Genomic DNA, 19178 nt, shown 5'->3' with positions numbered 1-19178 from the left:
AAGAGCTGGGGATGTGGGTCAATGGTAATGCACCTCTGGGTTCAATCCCTGGTACAAAAAAGAGAATTATTTTTTTAAAAAACATTCCTTTTTTAACATTTATTTTTAGGTGTAGATGGACAACACAATGCCTTTATTTTTATGTGGTGCTGAGGATTGAACCCGGGTCCTGCCCATGCTAGGCAAGCGCTCTCTGCTGAGCCACAATCCCAGCCCAAAAGTTTTATTTTTTACAGAAAACAAGGGGCTTGCTAAGAAATAGAGCTGTTTAACTAAAAAGCTTGTGATGTTTATGCCACACTACCAGAACTCTTTTGGGAAGTCTGAACAAAAATAAGTAAGCAAACAAAAATATTCAAAGCTGTGCATACTTTTTTTTCTCTGTTTCTGGAATATGATTTTTTAAAAATTTTATTTATTTTTTTTTACTTTATGAAATACCTGCCAGCACTGAGATGACCTTTATCTTCACAGACTGCATGATGGGACTGAAAATCACTACATAGTTGGAATTTTGTCAACAGAAGAGTCCAGTAGGTCTCTATCAAGCTATGTGAAACCTCATTTCTTCTACGGTAAAGATCAGTGCAGTGGAGGCCTAAGGGAACGAGGGAGAGCTAGTTCTACGTGGGTTGTAAGGAAGTGAGAAAGGCTTTGGAGGAGGTAACACTTAAATAGAGCCTTGAATAAAGAGAAGAAGCTTGCCAGTGCATTGTGGTGACATCAGATGTGCAACCTAAAAAAGTAGGCAGCATCGAGGGCCCAGGCAGAGTTAAGTGATGCAGGCGGGCGGGCGTGTCTGTAACAGATTTGATGGGTACAGGATTAGAGGGAGATACTGGGTTTCCTTTTAGATATGCTTAGCTTGAAGTGCCTATGCAGATGTCCAATAGACAACTGGATGTGAGTGTAAAGTTCTGGAAAGATTTCAAAGCTGGAGTTACAGAAATAGGAAATATTAACCATTAAGTGGTAGTTGAAGCCATAAGGATTGACAGCTCTCACAAGGAAAGTGAGGTAAGTGAGAAGATAGGATAGTCAAGGCCCAAAGCCTAGAAAACATGCATATTTAAGAGGTGAGCATAGAAAGAGAAGCTGGAAAAGGAGCTTGAGAAAGAAAGATCTGAGAAGCAGAATTAGGAACCAGTGTGTGGTGGATATTCTCCAAAACCTACTTTCTACCCTTCTCCATCCTGCTCTGTGGCTGGGAAGGCTGACCACTGTGGACCATCTTAACCGGCTCTCTTGACCTCTATCTAGCTTCTGGAGGTTGGGCACTAGGAGGCACTGGGAGGTGCTGTGAGGAGACTGGAAGATGGAGAGGCTGAGGGTCCGGGTTCCCTGGCTTGTTCCTGCTGGACTGTCGGGCAACCTGGCAACTCCCCAGTCTTTCAGGCCTGAGGCTGGTAAAGCCTCTCCCCTCTTGCTAGTCCTCACATCCTTCACCTTCCCTTGTTAGTTTCCTTTAACCCTGCCTGGATCTTTGCAAATGATTCTTCATGAAGGTGTCTTCAGTCATCCCTGTTTCTTGCAATCTCTGTCCTTCTGGGATCCTCACCTTTACTGAACCATATCACAGAAGGCACAGAAAAAGAGTGTTACAGTTTGGATCCTAAATCTCTCCCCCAAAGCTTATGTGTGGAAGGCTTGGTCTCCAGTGCAGCAGTGTTCAGAGGTGGGACCTTTGGGAGGTATTTGTGTCATGAGGGCTCCAACCTCAACAATGGATTCATAGGTTCGTGTGTTTTGTCAAAGGGCTTTGCTGTACAGTTAGCTCTCATCTGATTCCTGGCCACCATGAGGGGAGCAGCCTCCTCCACCACATGCTCCCACTGCTCTGATGTTCCACCTCATTGTAGGCCTCAAAGTAAACTGGACTGAAACCTCTGAAACCAGGAGCCAAAATAAACATTTCCTCCTTTAAGTTGATTTATCTCAGTTCTTGTGTCACAGCAGTGGGAAGTTGACTAATGCAACGTTTCCAGGTGGGAGTGGCCAAGGGTCAAGTGCTGCAGTGGTTTTACTTGATGAAGAGTGAAGAGTCCGTTGCATGTGTCAGTTGAAAGTTGCTTTTGACTTTTAATGGCACAGGTTAGAGGGAGGATGAAGCTTGACCACAGCATGCTGAAAAGTCAGTGGACCGTCCTTTGACCATTGCTTTGAGGAGCTTAGCTATGATAGAGAGAAGGTAGTATTTTGAGGAGCTGCTAGGTGTTCTTTTCTTTAATTTTAATGTTGAGAGGACTTGAACATGAAACACCAAGAAACATCCAATAGATATGGAGAGCTTGGGTGTGCAGAAATGGGATGAATGAAGGATCTATACCCAGGACTGAAGCAAAAGCAGTCTGGAGGGATTATCCTTGACCATAGAATACTGATTTCTTCTTAGACTGGAGAAAAATAATGAGGGTAAATATGGATATAAACATGTTTACAGCTATGGGGTAAGAGAAAGAAATTTCTTCCTCACAGTCCAGATTTCCAAATTTTCTCATTGAAACATCAAGGATAGTCAAAGTTTTAAAATAGTGATTATGAGTGGGAAAGAAATTAATTGGGAATCCAGTAAGGGTCTCAGGAGTTTGCTGAGATAAATAATTGTCATAAATGATATAAACAAGAATAGAATGTACAGTGAGGTAATTGGAAAGGTGGAATGTGTCCATATTATGGAATTTGGTTTTTATAAAGATAACAGCATCCATCAGAGGTTTTTGAGCAGGGGAGTAGTAAACTGGATATAAGACTGTTAGGAGATGACTTTTGAGCAGGGGAGTAGTAAACTGGATATAAGACTATTAGGAGATGAGTGGCACACAGAGAAGTACTAAAGATCACAATAATCTAGGTGATAGTCAAGGGATGCACCTTATTTGGAGACTGAGAGTAGACACGACAAGTTTAAGAGTTATTGAGGAGCTGGATCCCACAGGATTCTACCATGAGGTAGATTAAGGGACTCTTAGTGTTCTTTCCCACATTCTATCAATTTCCATCTTCTTCATAAACCCTGATTTAGCACAAATTGCCTAGCCTCCATCCAGGTTGCCATACCTATCTCCCTATCCTATATCCATCCAGGAACTTCCAATGCACTTGGCTTACAGGCTACTCAGATGTAAGAAATGAAAGAGAATGAATCAGAACTGAGTCAGAAGTTGTAACTAACTGGATTTACTTGGAGGATGCCATGCTATTGTTAATCAAGAAAGACAATATAGGACGTGATGTTTGTGAAGGAAAAGGATGGATTTTAGGTGCTGGATAATTCACATGGATTGAGCAAGTGGGTTTAAGGATGTGAGTATGGAGTGTAACAGGGAGGCTGGGCCTTGTTGTGCAGATCTAGCATCATCTATATCAAGCTGATTGTGAAGCAGTAGGTTCCACATTTGCAAGAACTTTTCATCAGTCCTTGCAAAACCTGTCTTGGCCCAACTCAGATTTATAGTATTGTTTCTTCACCATTCCCCAGTATGGGTAAAGGGGTCATAAGGAAAGACTGGGGGAAAATCCTGGAGGAATACTGCCTTTAAGGGGGCAAGCAAAGAAGGAGAGTCAAGAAGGAAACTGAGAAAATGTCAGAGAAGCTGAAGAATAAACAGAAGAACAGCTCATGAGAGACCAAGCTGGAGAGTCACACCAAGAAGGCTCATCAAGGACAATGGTGGTGGACCTTTTTCTTTTACAGAAAACATTACCTTTTCTCTTGAAAATTGAATTTTAATTAACATTTTGTTCTATGAAATGGTCTCTCTTCTCTGTAACTTATTAAAATATTTAAATTGTTCTAAACCCTTCCAATCTTATGGTTTCATGATCAGTCTTCAAAAAGCTGTGCTAGTCTCTGTGGAGAATTCATTAAAAATCTCTTCAACATTTCCATGTAAGTGCTTCACTGTGGACTAAAATGTCACATGAATTCCCTGTGATTACCAAGTTGAACGTCCTTGTCTTTGTCACAATGGGGCTGTTCACATACACAGCCAACTCCCATCAGGTTGCTCTGGGTCTGCGTCTGAGCACAGACCTTGTAATCATCTTTTCCTATGGATTCTCCTCTGAATATTTACCCTGGTTTCTATCACTGCAGTGCTCTTGTGCTCTTAGTGAACTGGGTTTATTTGGAAGCTCTTGTAATGATAGTGCTTAGTTCTTGGAACTATCTCCAAAATATTCTCCCATTTCACACTCAAGAACCAGCTTATCACCATAGGATTGTAACACCTGCATTCAGTTTATGAGTTTTCTAGAGTTTAGGTCCTCAAGTGGACATAAAGCCCCTGATTTGCATCAGTGTCCATTTGGTTGGAATCCTGGTCTCCCCCTTGGGAATCTTGTTGTGAGAGTTTTAAGTTTTCCCCTGCAGAAATCTTGAGAGCAAAATCTTTTTGAGCTGTGTCTATTCCTTGAACGAAAGGCTCATATCTACAAGTGTCTATGTCTTTTTCATGGCAGGCTCTCTCAACAGTATCTGAGGGATCTTCGGCAGAATGTGGAGGTGTTTGTGGTAAAATGTCCACGTTTGAAAATTCTAGGTCTCTAAGTGAGCAATGCCATTCTGGTGTCTCCTGCAGAGCTATGACATAATCATAAGCGGACATGTCTGGAATCTCATCACTTGAAGGACTATTACCCAGGGATCTAGGCCAGGTTAATGGATCCTCAGATATGTTGATGTTAGAGGCACTTTCCAAAGAAGTCTTGCGCAAACCAGAGTCTGATCCAGAAATGAGAGATTTTCCAAAATTATCTTCCTGAGTTTCATATTTCCCCAGAATCTTCTGGAAGGTGATGTTGTCCTGAAGACTTTCTACTGACATAACACTGTCCTTGTGCATCCCTGGATTCTCAACTTGCAGGGGCTTGGTGGCTCCACTGCTCTCCTCACCATGCTGCTCTTCTTCAGTCATGTCCCTTGTCACCTCTGAACCCTCTGAACTGAGGGTGAACAAAGATCCTTCGTCGGAATCGTAGTCAGTCTCCAAGTCATACTGAGTGTCAAAGGGTGCACTTTTTGGCACTGGCTTCTCATTCGCAGGAGTGACACTGAGGTCACTAGCCCATCTTGGTATGAGGGCTGATGGGTCTGCATCTCTTGGGTGGATACAAGTGCTTGCACTGTAGATTTCTGAATGCTCTTCCTCAGCTTTGGCCCCCTGGCTCCCTGGCTGCTGTGCATTCAGCAAGCTGATGAAATTGCTCACTTGCATTTCCTTAGAAAATTCTATTTGCAAACCCGTAGTTTCCAAAGGTGACTGTTCAGGGCCCTTGATTTCCTTACTCTCTCCAGTCCTCTGTGCATTTGCATGTGTTAGCATTTTGGATTCAGAAGCTGTCACTTCTCTGGGGAGTGATGGGTCTAATTCATTCAAATGATTATGGGTTGAGCCAGAGAAAGTCCTTAATGTGCCAGCTATGGCAGAGCCACCCATTGAATGCTCACTGGGAGAATATTCCTGGGCCACAGTTTCATAATTTAATTCCCTGAGAATATCATTCCTATAGATGTGGTCCTGTGCTGCTGAAATTAGCTCATCATTATGAGCATTTGGATGTCTGCACAGAGTGAAATGGGTTGCACTGCTGTTTGGAAACATGTTATCATTTCTACTTGCTGCCCCAGTGTTGGCCCTGCATTGTTCTGTGCTCTGCAGACTGCCAGGTTCCTTTCTGCTGCTTCTCAGAGTTTTGTTGGGAATGACAGTGGCACATGGACTTGGCTCTGTCACCAAAAAAGAGTGCGGGTTCTCACAGAGTTTTGGATCATGCAAAGCTTGGTGCAGATCGGTCCTTGGATGCTGTGTGCTCCCTGCAGCTTCGATTTCATCATAGAAGCCCTCATTTGAATAGGCATTATCTGAACCGGGGCTTTTGTGCCAGCATCTTTGTTGCCACAGTCTGTCAACATAAGGTCTTGTAAAAGCCCCCAGGCAGAAAGCCACAAAGAACGTGATGAACACAGACAGGCAGATGGCCAGGACGAGGTCCTGGGAATCGTCCTCCTTTCTGCCAGCAACGTGAACATCCCCGGCATTTCTGCCCACTCTTGGCAGCTGTCCTTGCATCTCCCTGAGATCAGAGCCAGTGTGGGCCTCCTTCCTCAGAGTGGTAAAGCGCACAGACGCTCCTCCCTGGGGCCTCGCTGCTTTGTTCCTTATGAGGCTTTTCATGTGGTTCAGATCAGTGGGAGGAAGGTGAATCTCCCTGGAAATTCTGCTTTTGGAAATCTCCAAATGTGCCTTCTCATCCCCTGTAAGTGGGAGACAAAAACCACACACTGAGTGGATCTGAGTATAAGGTTCCAGGGTGTATCAAAGCTGTGAGTCCTCCTCAGCCCTTATCTTACTATATTTTCAAGTGTATATTACATGGTGACAAGCAGTCTTCATTCATTCATTCATTCATTCATTCTTGTCTAATGCCAACAGTGTATCCATGGTTCTGTGCAGTTACACATGGCTGTCAGGAGTAGAGCTGCTGCTGGCCCCAGAAGGTTGCATGTTTCTTAGGCTTCCTGCCTGCTGCCTATGGGAGGAAGAAGCCAGACTGGAGGGACAACCATATCGCTCCTCCTCCCTCTATACACTCAGCTACCTCATGTTTGCCAGAACATTCTATTAGCTCCAGCAAAATCTGTCTTGTTCCTTCCCAGGGTTGCAGTATTCTTTTCTCACCGTTCCTCAGTGCTGGTAAATAGAAAAACACATTCATTTTTGTCTTCTGGTCCCTGGCCTCTGTCTTCTCTATTCAGAATGCCAGTACTGGTTTGTACAAAGGAATGACGTAAGTGTGGTGGACAACATTCTAACCTCCCTCTGCTCCTTGTGAATTTCTTCTGAACCTGGTAGGTATGACTCTGATTCTACTTATTGGTAGTCCTGAACAGAACTCAACCCAGGGCTCATTTTTTTAAGAAAATCTGACTGTTTTCAAGTATTTTTTTCCTCTTTCAAGATAGCTAATTAATAATGGGGGGGGACCTTCTCAAAATGTTTAATTCCAACTGAATTTTGGGAGAGGCAAGGAACAAATCAAAGGGAAATATACTTTTGAAATATGTGTGGTTTTTGTGTATGTATAGTATCACATTTTCAGAGTCTCGGCAAGCATTTAAAATCATGTTTCAAAATTTAAAAGTCATTTCTTTAATCATTTTTTTTTTGAGAATTAGGGTAAAACTGACGTTTTGAGGCTTCAGGGTAAAATTTTCTTCTACTGAAATTTATTTTTTTACTATAACCAATTGATTCTGAGTGATTTGAACTAGTTTTTTTTTGACCACATGAAGAAAATCATTCATAAACTGAGGATATAGTAAGGCACCAATGATTAGGCTGTGACACAGTCCAAGGCTGACTAATGCTGGGGTTCAACAATCTTGCTTTTAGAGGGACTGTCACTGTTTCAAATGACACTACATTTTTTATATGCACTTTTCATATATGAACCATTTCAGAGAAAAGAGGTGTGATTGACTTACCTACAGACTTATTGCAAAGTACATTCCACTTTCTCCTCCAGGATTCGGAAATGAAACTTTGGAAGAATGTCACTCTATCATCACACTGCCATTGATTATCTGTCAAGTCAACCTCCAGATGGGGAAATTCTAGAGCAATGATCATCATTGGTAGGACAGTGGTCAGAGCATTGTTGCTGAGGTCTACAACCTGCTTGAGAAGAAACAAATTTAAGAAAGTTGTGAACAAAGATATCCAGAGATAAAAATAAATGTTATAGAAAGATATTGTTTACATCTCTATGGAAGCACATGAGTTTAGTACTCATTTGAAAGTCAGAAGGTACTGGGTTTAATTTTCTGCTTTGCCCCTAAAAACTCTGTAAGTCTAAGCAAATCATTTGCTTTTTGCAAACCTACTTTCCAGAGGTGTTGTAAGGAGCAAATGTATGTAAAAGCTTTAAGCATGGTATCTGCATTAGATGGCCAAACATTTTCTCTTTCTTTTATCCTATGAGTTATAATTTATACTGTTAAATATACCTAGAGTTTGTGCTATCACAGTCTAGAAATGGATACAGGCTTAGAATTTCTAGAAACACTGTGATCTTGAAAGTAGCAGAAGATGCCAGATGATGAAGACAATGAACATAGAAGAAATCTGGTTGACCAGAAGTTGCAAAGATATATCTTTTACATCAAACATTTTCTCAAGGATAGTACTGCAGTTCTTTGCATCTATGGATATTTAGAACCTGCAAGATGACAATTTGTCTAGTCTAATAAGAAATGCAGTGGGGAGACTGGGAAAAATAAAGGACTCAACGGTTTAGAGACCCAGAACAGACCTAGCAGGGGTAGGATAAAGCAGGGGAAGACAGTCAGGTGCAGCTCCAGCTACTGTTTGCAGAGCACTGTTGAATATCTGGCACTGTGCTGGGTTCTTCACAAACATTATCTCTAATACTCTGACAATGTCCTCACTTTCCTCCTTTTTTACAGAGGAAAAAACTGAGCTGAACCACATAGTACATCCCACACAGACCTTCGCACAAGGGCCTGGTACATTGCAGGTGCTCAGTAAAGAATGAAAAAGAATGAATAAATGAAGTGGCAGAGTTGCAATTTGATTTGGCCTCACAGCTATGTGCCTTTGAAGAACACACCCTCCCAGACTCACCACACTAGAAAGAAAGAGGGACAAAGTGGAGGAGGCCTGGAGCAGGAGACACGGAGCAGGGGGTGTGTGAAGTTTGGGCAGGTACAGGTGGGAGAAGAGAAAATCATAAACAGAAAAGGCAAACCTTGCTTTTAAAAAAGAGGCCCATGAATAAAAACTCTAAAGGCTAAATGTTATCAAGGCCAACTGCTTTTATAAACATCAGGGGGGAAATCAGCATTTCATCTTGGATTATATAAATTCCCAAGAAGAGCTAATTCAAACAACTAAATAGTGCTACAAACAAGAACGCTATGTATAGAATCAGAATTCCTGGTGAACTTTTTCTGAGAACAATCTTGACTTTCAAAGGAAGGTTGCCAAAAACAAGAAGCAGAAGACTGGAGTTGGGAAGGAGAAAACACTTTGCTTTGGCCTTGTCTTGCCTAGGATCAGTAGCTTTCTTACCTCATTCTTCTTAGATGCAGTGATTTGTGAAGCAATATTATATGCATCTCCTAGTCTTTCTGTAATATACAGCCCTTTCAAATGCATTTTGAAAATAACTCTCTGAGAAATAAAATAACTATCTAATAGACTGGGATATCCCATTTTTTAAAAAAGACAGATGGTTATTTTCTTATGTAGCCCTCCTCAACAGCAGAGTGAGATATTCTGATGTTTTTCAGATAGTTATTTTCTTTGTAGTGCATTTTGTTTTCATCCTGGCATCTTATATTACAAATCATGGAACTGAAAGCAAAACTGAAGGGAAGAAAGGAAATTAATAAAGTGATTCAGGAGGAAAAAATTTCTGAGAAAAGATTAAAACAGAATGGTAACACTTGCCTAAAGAAACACCCATCCACTAGCATTTGAAAGGGCTGTACATTACAGAGAGACTGGAGAAGCATATAAATAGTGTTTTCCAAATCACTGCATCTAAGAAGAATGAGATAAGATTAAGAAAAGAAATGCTAATTTGAAATGTCGATGGAACTTATTTTATTGCATTTAAACATGGTGATGAAATTATGCTTTGAAAAATCCATCTAGCTTCTGAAAAGATTCCCACATGGGAATACACACAGAATAGTGCAAGTATTAAATTCATCTCCCAGAAGAAAAACAACATCCATTGTGATATTCAGCTTTTTTGGTACCAAATATGTTCATCATGTTCCAGTTTTTAAAGTTACTGCCAAGAATGTGGAAGGATAATAGAGAAGGAGGAATCGTGGGATTCTTGGCAGTTCTGGTGAATCGAGAATTACAGCTTGTCTTTCACATCTATCACCTGTGAGTTGCAGAAGACTCATAAAGTACACTAAAAATGCATAGGAAGCAAACAGACATAGGGAAAATTACAATACAAATATAATCCATATATAATGCACTAAATGAGGTTCCCAGGCAATTTGTCAATCTACATGCACTGCCAAATGAAGTGGACTGTCTCATCTTCTCTAATAAGTTCCATGGCAGACAGATTGTAAGATGGTCCCGAGTGATCCTGACTCCTAGGCTCTAGAGCAATCTCCTCCCTTCAGCTGTGGGCAGGACCTATGCTTTGTTTCCAGCCAAGAACCTACAGCAAAAGCAATGGATGTCACTTTGGTGATTCCATTATATAAAATGGAACTTACATTATTTAAGTTATGTAATTACATGATGTAAATCATACTTGCTCTGAAGCAAGCTGCCATGCCATAAAGTGCCCTGTGGAGGAGCTGGAGCTGTAGGCAGGAGACTGAGGGCAGGCTTTCGTCACCAGCTGGTAAAGAGCAGAACTGTCAGCTCAACAGCCCAACAAGAAATTGAATCTAGCCAATAACCATCAGAGTTGAGAAATGAATACTTTTTCAGCTGGGTTTTCAGGTGAGACTCTTTCAGGTGAGACTCTTTAAGGTGAGTCTTAACCTGTGCTAAGACTTTGATTGCAGCCTCTTGAGATACCCTCAAGTAGAGGTCCTAGCTAAGCCATCCCTGAATTCCTGATCCACAGAAATTGTGAGATATTATATGTGCGTGGTTTTAAGCTGCTAAATGTGTAGTAAATTGTTATGTAGCAATAATTTCCTAATTATCCATGATCATCATCTATTCATGCATTCATTTATTTATTCAACAAATATTTTTAAATGTCCTAGCTAAGCACTGGAAAACAAAACAGACATCATGTATATACTTAAAGAGTGTTCATCTGGTAATAGGGTGAGGGGGGCATGGGTTTTATCAACTAACCACACCCCAAACTAAATGGTTTCTGTTGGAATAAGTGCAATAAGCATTAAACATAGCATATTATAAAGTGTGGCCTGACTTAATCTGGAGCCCTTCTTAAAGAGTTGACATTCAACCTAAAGTTGAAAGAATTAATATGAGTTAGCTCTTCCAGGTAAAAGATCAGCAAGTGGGAAAGGCCTTCGGTGAAAACAGGTAGGAGACCAGTGTGCAAGGGGAGAGTGGCTTCAAATGAGGTTAGAGAAGCAGGCAGGGTCAGGACCCTACTTGAGAAATTTGGAAGAATTTTAACCAATGAATGGCATGATCAGATTTGTATATTAACAGAAGAGACTACTGTGGCCACTTTAAAATTTCTATATGTAGTCTACATGAACAAAGAGTTTTACCAAATCCTAAGCATTGTTCTAAGAACTTCATATGCATTAAAACATTTAATTCTCAACAAAACTCTATGAGAAAGAACCAAGTCATCTCCACTTTATAGATGAGAAATCTGATAACCAAGATGGTGTGGCTGGAAAGTGGCAGAGTCTAGGTTGAACCCCATGCAGCTGGCTCTAGAATGCCTCTCCCTGACCTCACCACTGCTTCCCCAGTCTCCTTTCCATGGTGGAGAGATTAGGGAGCCAGAGACTTTTTTCATGGCTACGCTTCCATAGCAGTTCCCATCACACTGGGAAAATGGCAGTTATCCATGTCTGTGCTGCCTTATAATAACCACCATGAGCCCATGTAGCTATCAAGAAATTATCATGTGAGTAGTCCATGTTGGGATATAAAACACACCAGGTATGAAGACTTGGTATAAAAAAGGGAATGTAAAATATCTCACTAAGAATTTTTATATGGATTACATGTATAAAAGATAATATACTGGGTTAAATAATACATATAACTAAAATGAAATTCATTTGCTTATTTTAACTTTTTAAATGCAGCTACTAGAACATTTAAAATAGTATGTGTGGCTCACATTGTTTTTGTGAATAATACTGGCCTATGGAAAGAATGGGGGTGGGTGGTAGAGGTTATAACTGAACACTCTCCCAGGTTATTTCTGTGTGCCACTCTGGAGGCCCTTCTGGTATTTCTAAAGGACCAATGAGGGGAGATTTCACAATGTCTTTCCAAAGCACAAGGGCATGGAGGAAAGTGCTTGGAGGAAAAGGGGCTGAAGCCTGCCAAACCAAGAACAGGGCTTGGGGTTCCTCACTCTCACAGATGTGAGGACTTCAGGAAGCTTAATGCACAGCTCCAAAATGTGACACAGGTTCCCCCAGTACATGTCTGATGTTTAGAACAGTATGCTGCCTGTGGTGGTGTGGTACAAAATGCACTAGCATCACCATTTTTATTATCTCAAACCCAATTTTGGCATAGAAGCAAAAGGGTCACAGGCTCTTAGTGGCCCAGATAGTCTGAATTGTTGACAACTCAGCAGTGTCCAGAGTGGTTCAGAGGGGTCTCCCCAAGCATTCCAGTTTGCATGTAAGACACCAAGGGCTTTGACTCATATTGCAGTTTAGGGAGGCAGCCTCACAAACAGCAGATTTAATTTCTTGCCAAATGGTAAGTGGAAGCTTGGAGTTCAATTTAATTTGATTTAGAAAATAATGTGCCAGTTTTTGCTGTGGAGTATTGTTTGGGTGAAGTTCATGTCCATTAATGTGGCCTTTGATTTCTGAAGCAATGAAAGGACTTCAGCTCTTTTAGGGGATTTTAAAATAGACTTACATGTTTTGATTAACAGTCAATAAAAAAGGATATGAGAATACTCTTCAAAGGAAAGTCTTCCAATGCAATTGCCCATGTGTCTGAATATCTAAGGTATTATAAAAATGATTTTAGAACCTGTAATTTTTTGAGGTCCTTGAAAGCTTCTGGGTGAATTTTGAATATTTTGTTGCTTTTTAAATAAAGGTTCTCCAGTTGCAGGCAGTTATGAAAATCAGACAGCCCAATCTGCAATATCCCATTGAATGACAGATCCAAACTCTGCAATGACTTCAGTTTCCATAGTCCTGTTAAAAGGAAAAAAAATTATATATATATATATATAAAAGTTAAACTGGTAGCATTTACTGCAGTATTGTTTGTAAGCATGGAAAATCGAAGACAACATTAATAGTTCCCCATTGAGAAGTTGTCAAATATAGTGTATTAATACTATCAAATAATAGGCAGTTTTAAAAGAGAATGGGTAGATACACCTGTGAGTTGACTGAACAGGAAGGAAAAAAATTAAGCTGCAGAACTATATAGAGTATGATTCCAATGTTTTTTTTTTTGGGGGGGTGGGTGGGGGGACAGCTATATGTTTGAGCAGAAAAAAGGCCTAGGAGACAAACTGAACTATTAGTAGTCATTATACTTAGCAGGATTATTGTGAGAAGGGAGGAGGAAAATGGAAGGAAACTATATTATTTTATATACTTTTGAGTTCTTTCCTACAATGAGCATACACTACTTTTAAATAAAAGCATCAGTGAAAATCCAAACTTGATTAAAGGAGGTAATTAATAAAAATTTATTTATTCTATTGAACTCACATGGATAAATTGGAATAATTTTGTTATGATAACTGAGAAAATATGTCATTTGGTGCTTTATTACATAAATAAATATCTCCAGTTTTAAGATTATCTGGCTGTATTTTGCAGCCATGTCCTTTCTTATACTACTTATTGCTGTCATTATGACCATTTCCTCGGTATTCTTGCATTTTCAAAGGTAATAAATCATAATTAGAGTTTGTTTTTCAGCACAATAATCAAACTGAAGTTTGGTTTCTGCCTTTGTACTTCACTTGATTCCAGGGAGTAACCAGAAGGTCTGTTTGGCATTGAAAATAAAGGTTGAGAATGAGGTGCCAGTCATAGCAATCGCCCCAAATTGATTTCCCAGATGGGTCTCACAAGGAAGCGCCTGCATATTTACATTTTCTTCTGCTCTGCTCTAGCATGTGGCTGTCTTTAACTAACTACCGCATATCAGAGTAAATTGATTCAATTCCAGAAGGGTTTATTTCTTGCCTACCAGTCTGCAAGGTACTTACTGTAGGACTGGCTGATTATGCAGAGATGATGACTTAATTAAAATGGCTGTACCAGGTAGGTTGTTACACATTCATTTTAGTTACATGGATTAAGCAAGAGACTCCTAGGGCAGTAAGTCAATCAAAACATTATGAAAAAGGGACTTGGTGCTAAGGACAAATAGAGCTCAGAATTCTTACCCTTAAGGAGCTTATTCTGGTTGAATAATAAGATATACAGAAAGAAAAAAATACTTAGTTATCCAAATTAGTTTATTATGTACACCATCCAACTATAAAATTACCTATTATTTGACTGTCCACTTGACCACCAGAGGATCAAGTCCTTCAGGGAAGAATTCATTGCTTGGATTCTTGCAATGTCTGAGGAGTATCTAGTATACATTCAATAGATCAGAGGCCATAGGTTTTGCCCTGTGCAGAGATTTAGAAACCACTGAACCAACATTAAAGATTTAATACAAAAATTTGCATTTCTGGCTTCTCTTATAAACTGGAAGTTCCAACTGGCATAAGACAGCATTTGGCTGGAGCTGAATGAGGGCTGCCTGCTTCAGATGGGGGCCTGAGCATATACGAGACTATGATTTCTTTGTACTCATGTTCTACAAAAATATGAATACTAAGGATAGCCAACATGACTATATGTTTAAAAAACAATGAGAGAAACCAAAGCTCATGTTTAGTTGACACATAAGAGTAAAAAATATTCCCATATTGGTTCATAAATAGCCATTGCTGGAATCCCTATGTGCTGCCCCATGGCCCTGGGCACTTTGGTCTATTTTCCCCTCACTCTCCTCAGTCTAACAGGACCCTGCTCCAACACCTCAGCCATAAAGCATCCAAATGAAGAGCCCAGGCTGAAGGCCAATCATTAAATATTTTTAAAACACCTGGAGAAAATAGGTTTCTTTGTGCAGAGAATATTCCCACATGCTTTAATATGCAAATGTATGGATCTGTAAGAAAAATGTAGCATAAGATAACAATGTGAAAGACTCCATAGGTTCCTTAACATTTTCATGATATCTGCCTGGACTATTTTGGAATTTGAACTTATGGTTCCTAAAATATCCTCAGAGCTTAACTGAATTGAATAAGTAACTTAGGGGCTCAATGAAGGGAGAGCTCATAACTAGCTTTGAAGTGGAGGGGAAATTTTTTTGGAACTATTTAGTTGTACACTCTTTATGCTCTAAGCATTTCACAAACATCTCCTTTTACTCTTCACAAAGTCCTGGGGCTTATCACATTTTATGAATGAAATCGCCCAAGGCTCATGTAAGGTTAAGAACTTGTCTACTGTCACAGTAGATGGAGCTAGGATCAAAACCCAGGTGTCTTAACATTACCCAGGCACCATGCCCACAATCAAATTAAAAAACAAAACAACACTATCTTGATTGTAAAAAAAAAAAAAAAAAAAGGAAAGAAGGCAGAGGGCAGGACTCTCTAATCAGAGAAAGGTCTGGGTCATGGAATACATAATAAAACTGTCAAATGTGTTAAGGGTTGCTTAGTTATCCTGCTTGTGCCATGAAATAGTGACCTGGAGGGGGACTTAAGAAACCAAGTTTTAGTCCATCTTTGTTAGTGATTTTGATGTGAGTTAGGGAACATCACTTAAGGTCTCCATGTCTCAGTTACTTTTCTTACAACTTGTTTCTTACAACTGAAAACGACATCTGCTTTCACTACTGTGATCTTCCAGCATTCTGAGCTCAGTGGAAGCCCTAATAGTTTAGATTATGGTCCAGCAAACATTCACTCTCCAGTGGGCAGAATACACTTTTCCTCCCACTGAGATTTTTTTGGCCATGTGACTTGCTATGGCCAGTGGAATGTCAGCAGATATGGCATGAGCAAACGTTTCAAACATGTATATGTGGTAGCACTTGTTCTCTTGGCTTCTGCCAGGACCATAAAAAGAACATGGCCTGGCTTCCCCAATTGAGGGACATGTGGAACAGATTTGGATCCACTGTGTCACCTTCAAGGTGAAAGGTATAATCTCCTGAGGGATAACAACCTATTGTGATAGACTAGAATCAGAGCTGCTCCTGGCTGCCACAGTATTTTTCTTATTTATAGAATCTAAGTCATTTAGTGAGATCAGCCTCAGGTGACTGTGTGAATTATTCTGGACTGTTTTGTAAGTGCTGGCAGACTTGTGAATGGGATGATGAGAAAAGATAGCCTCTTCAACAAATGGTGCTGGGAAAACTGGAATTCCATATGCAACAAAATGAAATTAAACTCCTGTCTCTCACCATGCACAAACTCAGCACTAGAGCAGAGACCCTGTGCCTAACAGAAAAAAAAGTAGGCCCAAATCTTCACCATGTCAGCTTAGAAACTGACTTCCTTAACAAGACTCCTAAATTGCAAGCAGTAAAATCAAGAATCAATAAATGGGATGGATTCAAACTAAAAATCTTCTTCTCAGCAAAGGAAACATTTTAATGTGAATAGAGAGCCTACAGAATGGGAGAAAATCTTTACCACATGCACCTCAGATAGAGCATTAATCTCCAGGATATATAAAAAACTCAAAAAACTTAACACCCCCCCCAAAAAACCCCCAATTAATCCAATCAATAAATAGGCTAAGGAACTGAACAGACACTTCACAAAAGAAGAAATACAATATCAATGCAAGAGAAATGCAAATCTAAACTACTCTAAGATTTCATCTCACTCCAGTTAGAATGCTAATTATCAAGACTATAAGCAACAATAAATGTTGGTGAGGATGTGGGGAAAAAGGTACACTCGTACATTGTTGGTGCAACCACTATGGAAAGCAGCATGGAGACTCCTCAGAAAACTTGGAATGGAACCATCATTTGACCCAGCTATCCTACATCTTGGTTTATACCCAAAGGACTTAAAATCCGCATACTACAGGGACACGGTCACATCAATATTTAAAGCAGCTCAATTCACAATAGCTAAGTTGTGGTATCAACCTAGGTGTCCTTCAATAGATGAATGGATAAAGAAAATGTGATATATATATATATATATATATATATATATATATATATATATACACACACACACACATACATACACACACACACACAATGGAATATTACTCAGCCTTAAAGAAGAATGAAATTATGGCATTTGCCAGTAAATGAATGGAGCTGGAGATATCATGGTAAGTGAAATAAGCCAATCCCAAAGAACCAAAGGCTGAATGTTTTCTCTGATATGTGGATGCTAATTTGCAATGAGGAGGAGGGGGCTAGGGAAGAATAGAGGTACTTTGGATTAGACAGAAGGGAGTGAAGGGAGAAGAGGGATATGGGGGAAAGAATGTTAGAATGAACTGGACATTATTACTCGATGTGCGTATATGATTACATGACTGGTATAAGTCCACACCACGTACAACCAGAAGAATGAGGAGTTATACTCCATTTATGTACGATATGTCAAAATGCATTCTACTGTCATATGTAACTAATTAAAACAACAACAACAAATGGGTAGAAAGCCAAATTCTGGGGAATATTGGTGTGTTTTTGATTGTACACAGTGGTATTGTGTTAGGTGGATAAATAACTAGAAACCTGGTGAAGCATTTTTTACTGGGCATTGAACCCAGGGGCACTCAACCACTGAGCCACATCCCCAGCCCTGTTTAGTTTTCATTTTGAAACAGGTCTACAGTGGTAAAACTGGGTACACATGTTGAGAGCCCTTGGGATGGCCCCTGGCATTTTGCCAGAAGTAATGGTTGAGAGGGGAGCCATTAAGATGATGCTGGGTTGATTCAATTGTATATAGACCCCTGCTGGGGGGGGCCCTACTTTGGAGTTCTCCGGGGAGTTCCGGTTGGTTGGGGAAGTTCCAGTGGAGGGAGTGTTGTGTGCCGCGTGGGTGGCATTCAGGAGAGTTCCAGGGGAGTGTGCGTGGAGTGCTGTTGGAGTTCAGGCAATAAAGTTTCCTGTTTGAACATACAAGTGCTTTGTGGCAGCTCAGTGATTTGTGCCCAGCCAGACTGTGGCATACACACAATAAGCAACCACAATGATAAGTTGCTTAGGGCCTCACTAAGTTGCTGAGGCTCGCTTTGAACTTGTGATCCTCCTGCCTCAGTTTCCCATATCTTGATACAATTTTTGAGTCTATCTGTGAGTGTATGAGTGGGGAAGATATGTCCTTAATATGGGAAACCGCCAGCCAATTGGCCCCACGGAGAGTAAACACAGAAGGTGAATTGGTGATGGAGAGCTGAGGCAGTGTTTCCTCCTGCAGCCTTGAGTATCAGAACTCCGAGCTCAACAGCTTGAACGTGGGCCAGACTGCCTACACCAGCAGTCTGAAGTGACCCATCATGGCTTTTGATCAATCTTGTCAAAGACTTTAAGTTGTCCATCAGGCATTTCAGATGACTGCAGTGGTAAAGCTGGGTACACACAATAAGCAACCACAATGATAAGTGTTTACACATGTCTCTTTCGATCTATTTCCTTATGAATATGGTGTGTCTACTTATAACTATTAAACTCTGTGTGACTGCTGTAGTGTACTTGAGTATTTATGTTTGCAAAACTATGTTTATTATTATTGCCAATTTTATTGTGTTAAGTAGCCTATGATATATTGTCATGTTTTTATGTTTCTTGAACTCCCATTTATAAATGTAAATAAATGTATTTTACAGAACTTTGAAAATTATTTTTCCAGAATTATAATTTTGGGACTTTTGCACTTTTGGGATTTCAGACTTCAGGGATTTTGCTCTTTTTGGATATTGATATTTAAGATTATGACTTTTTGGGTTTTGTGTTTTAGGATTATATCCCAAGCCCCCAAAATTAAATCAGATGGAAGTCTGGATCTATACAAAGGAACAAAGAATTCAGAAATATAACTATGTGAGTTATCAATAAATATTTTTCTTATGTAAATTTCTTTAAAAGCAATCAATTGTTTAAAGCAAAAATAGCATAAATGAATTGTAAAATTTATAGCATATATGGGGTACGATGTCTTACGATATTTGCACAAAGGCCAGGAGAAGAAAAATGGAGAATCCAGTTGTAGTTTTTATATTCTAGGAAAGTAATATATAATACTACATGAAAACAGACTGTGATATTAAGATGTATATTAGAAACCCCGAAGCAACCAGTAAACAAAAAATGGCAAAGAATTATGGCTAGTAAACATACAATGGAGATAAAGAAGATTAATTTTTAAAAAAATATACAACTAATACAAAAATGACAGAAACA

The 19178-nt window shown here is 39.9% G+C and overlaps 1 protein-coding gene across 1 annotated transcript in view; it reads right to left on the bottom strand.

The window, feature by feature from the left end:
- Nucleotides 1-3999: 3999 nt before the first annotated feature.
- Lrrc66 (leucine rich repeat containing 66) overlaps nt 4000-19178 on the bottom strand; it is a 28409-nt gene continuing 13230 nt past the window's right edge. Inside the window, exons 2-4 of the mRNA XM_026386679.2 lie at nt 12723-12892; nt 7487-7676; nt 4000-6256 (exon numbers count right to left, since the gene is read on the bottom strand). Coding sequence (XP_026242464.2) covers nt 4260-6256; nt 7487-7676; nt 12723-12892 — 2357 coding nt within the window. The 3' untranslated portion in view covers nt 4000-4259. The remainder of the gene's footprint in view (nt 6257-7486; nt 7677-12722; nt 12893-19178) is intronic.

Source organism: Urocitellus parryii, chromosome 10 (assembly GCF_045843805.1).
Source record: "Urocitellus parryii isolate mUroPar1 chromosome 10, mUroPar1.hap1, whole genome shotgun sequence".
Taxonomy (NCBI): Eukaryota; Metazoa; Chordata; class Mammalia; order Rodentia; family Sciuridae; genus Urocitellus; species Urocitellus parryii.
Note: the sequence above shows the minus strand (reverse complement) of the source record. Positions and strands in the feature narration are given on the sequence as shown.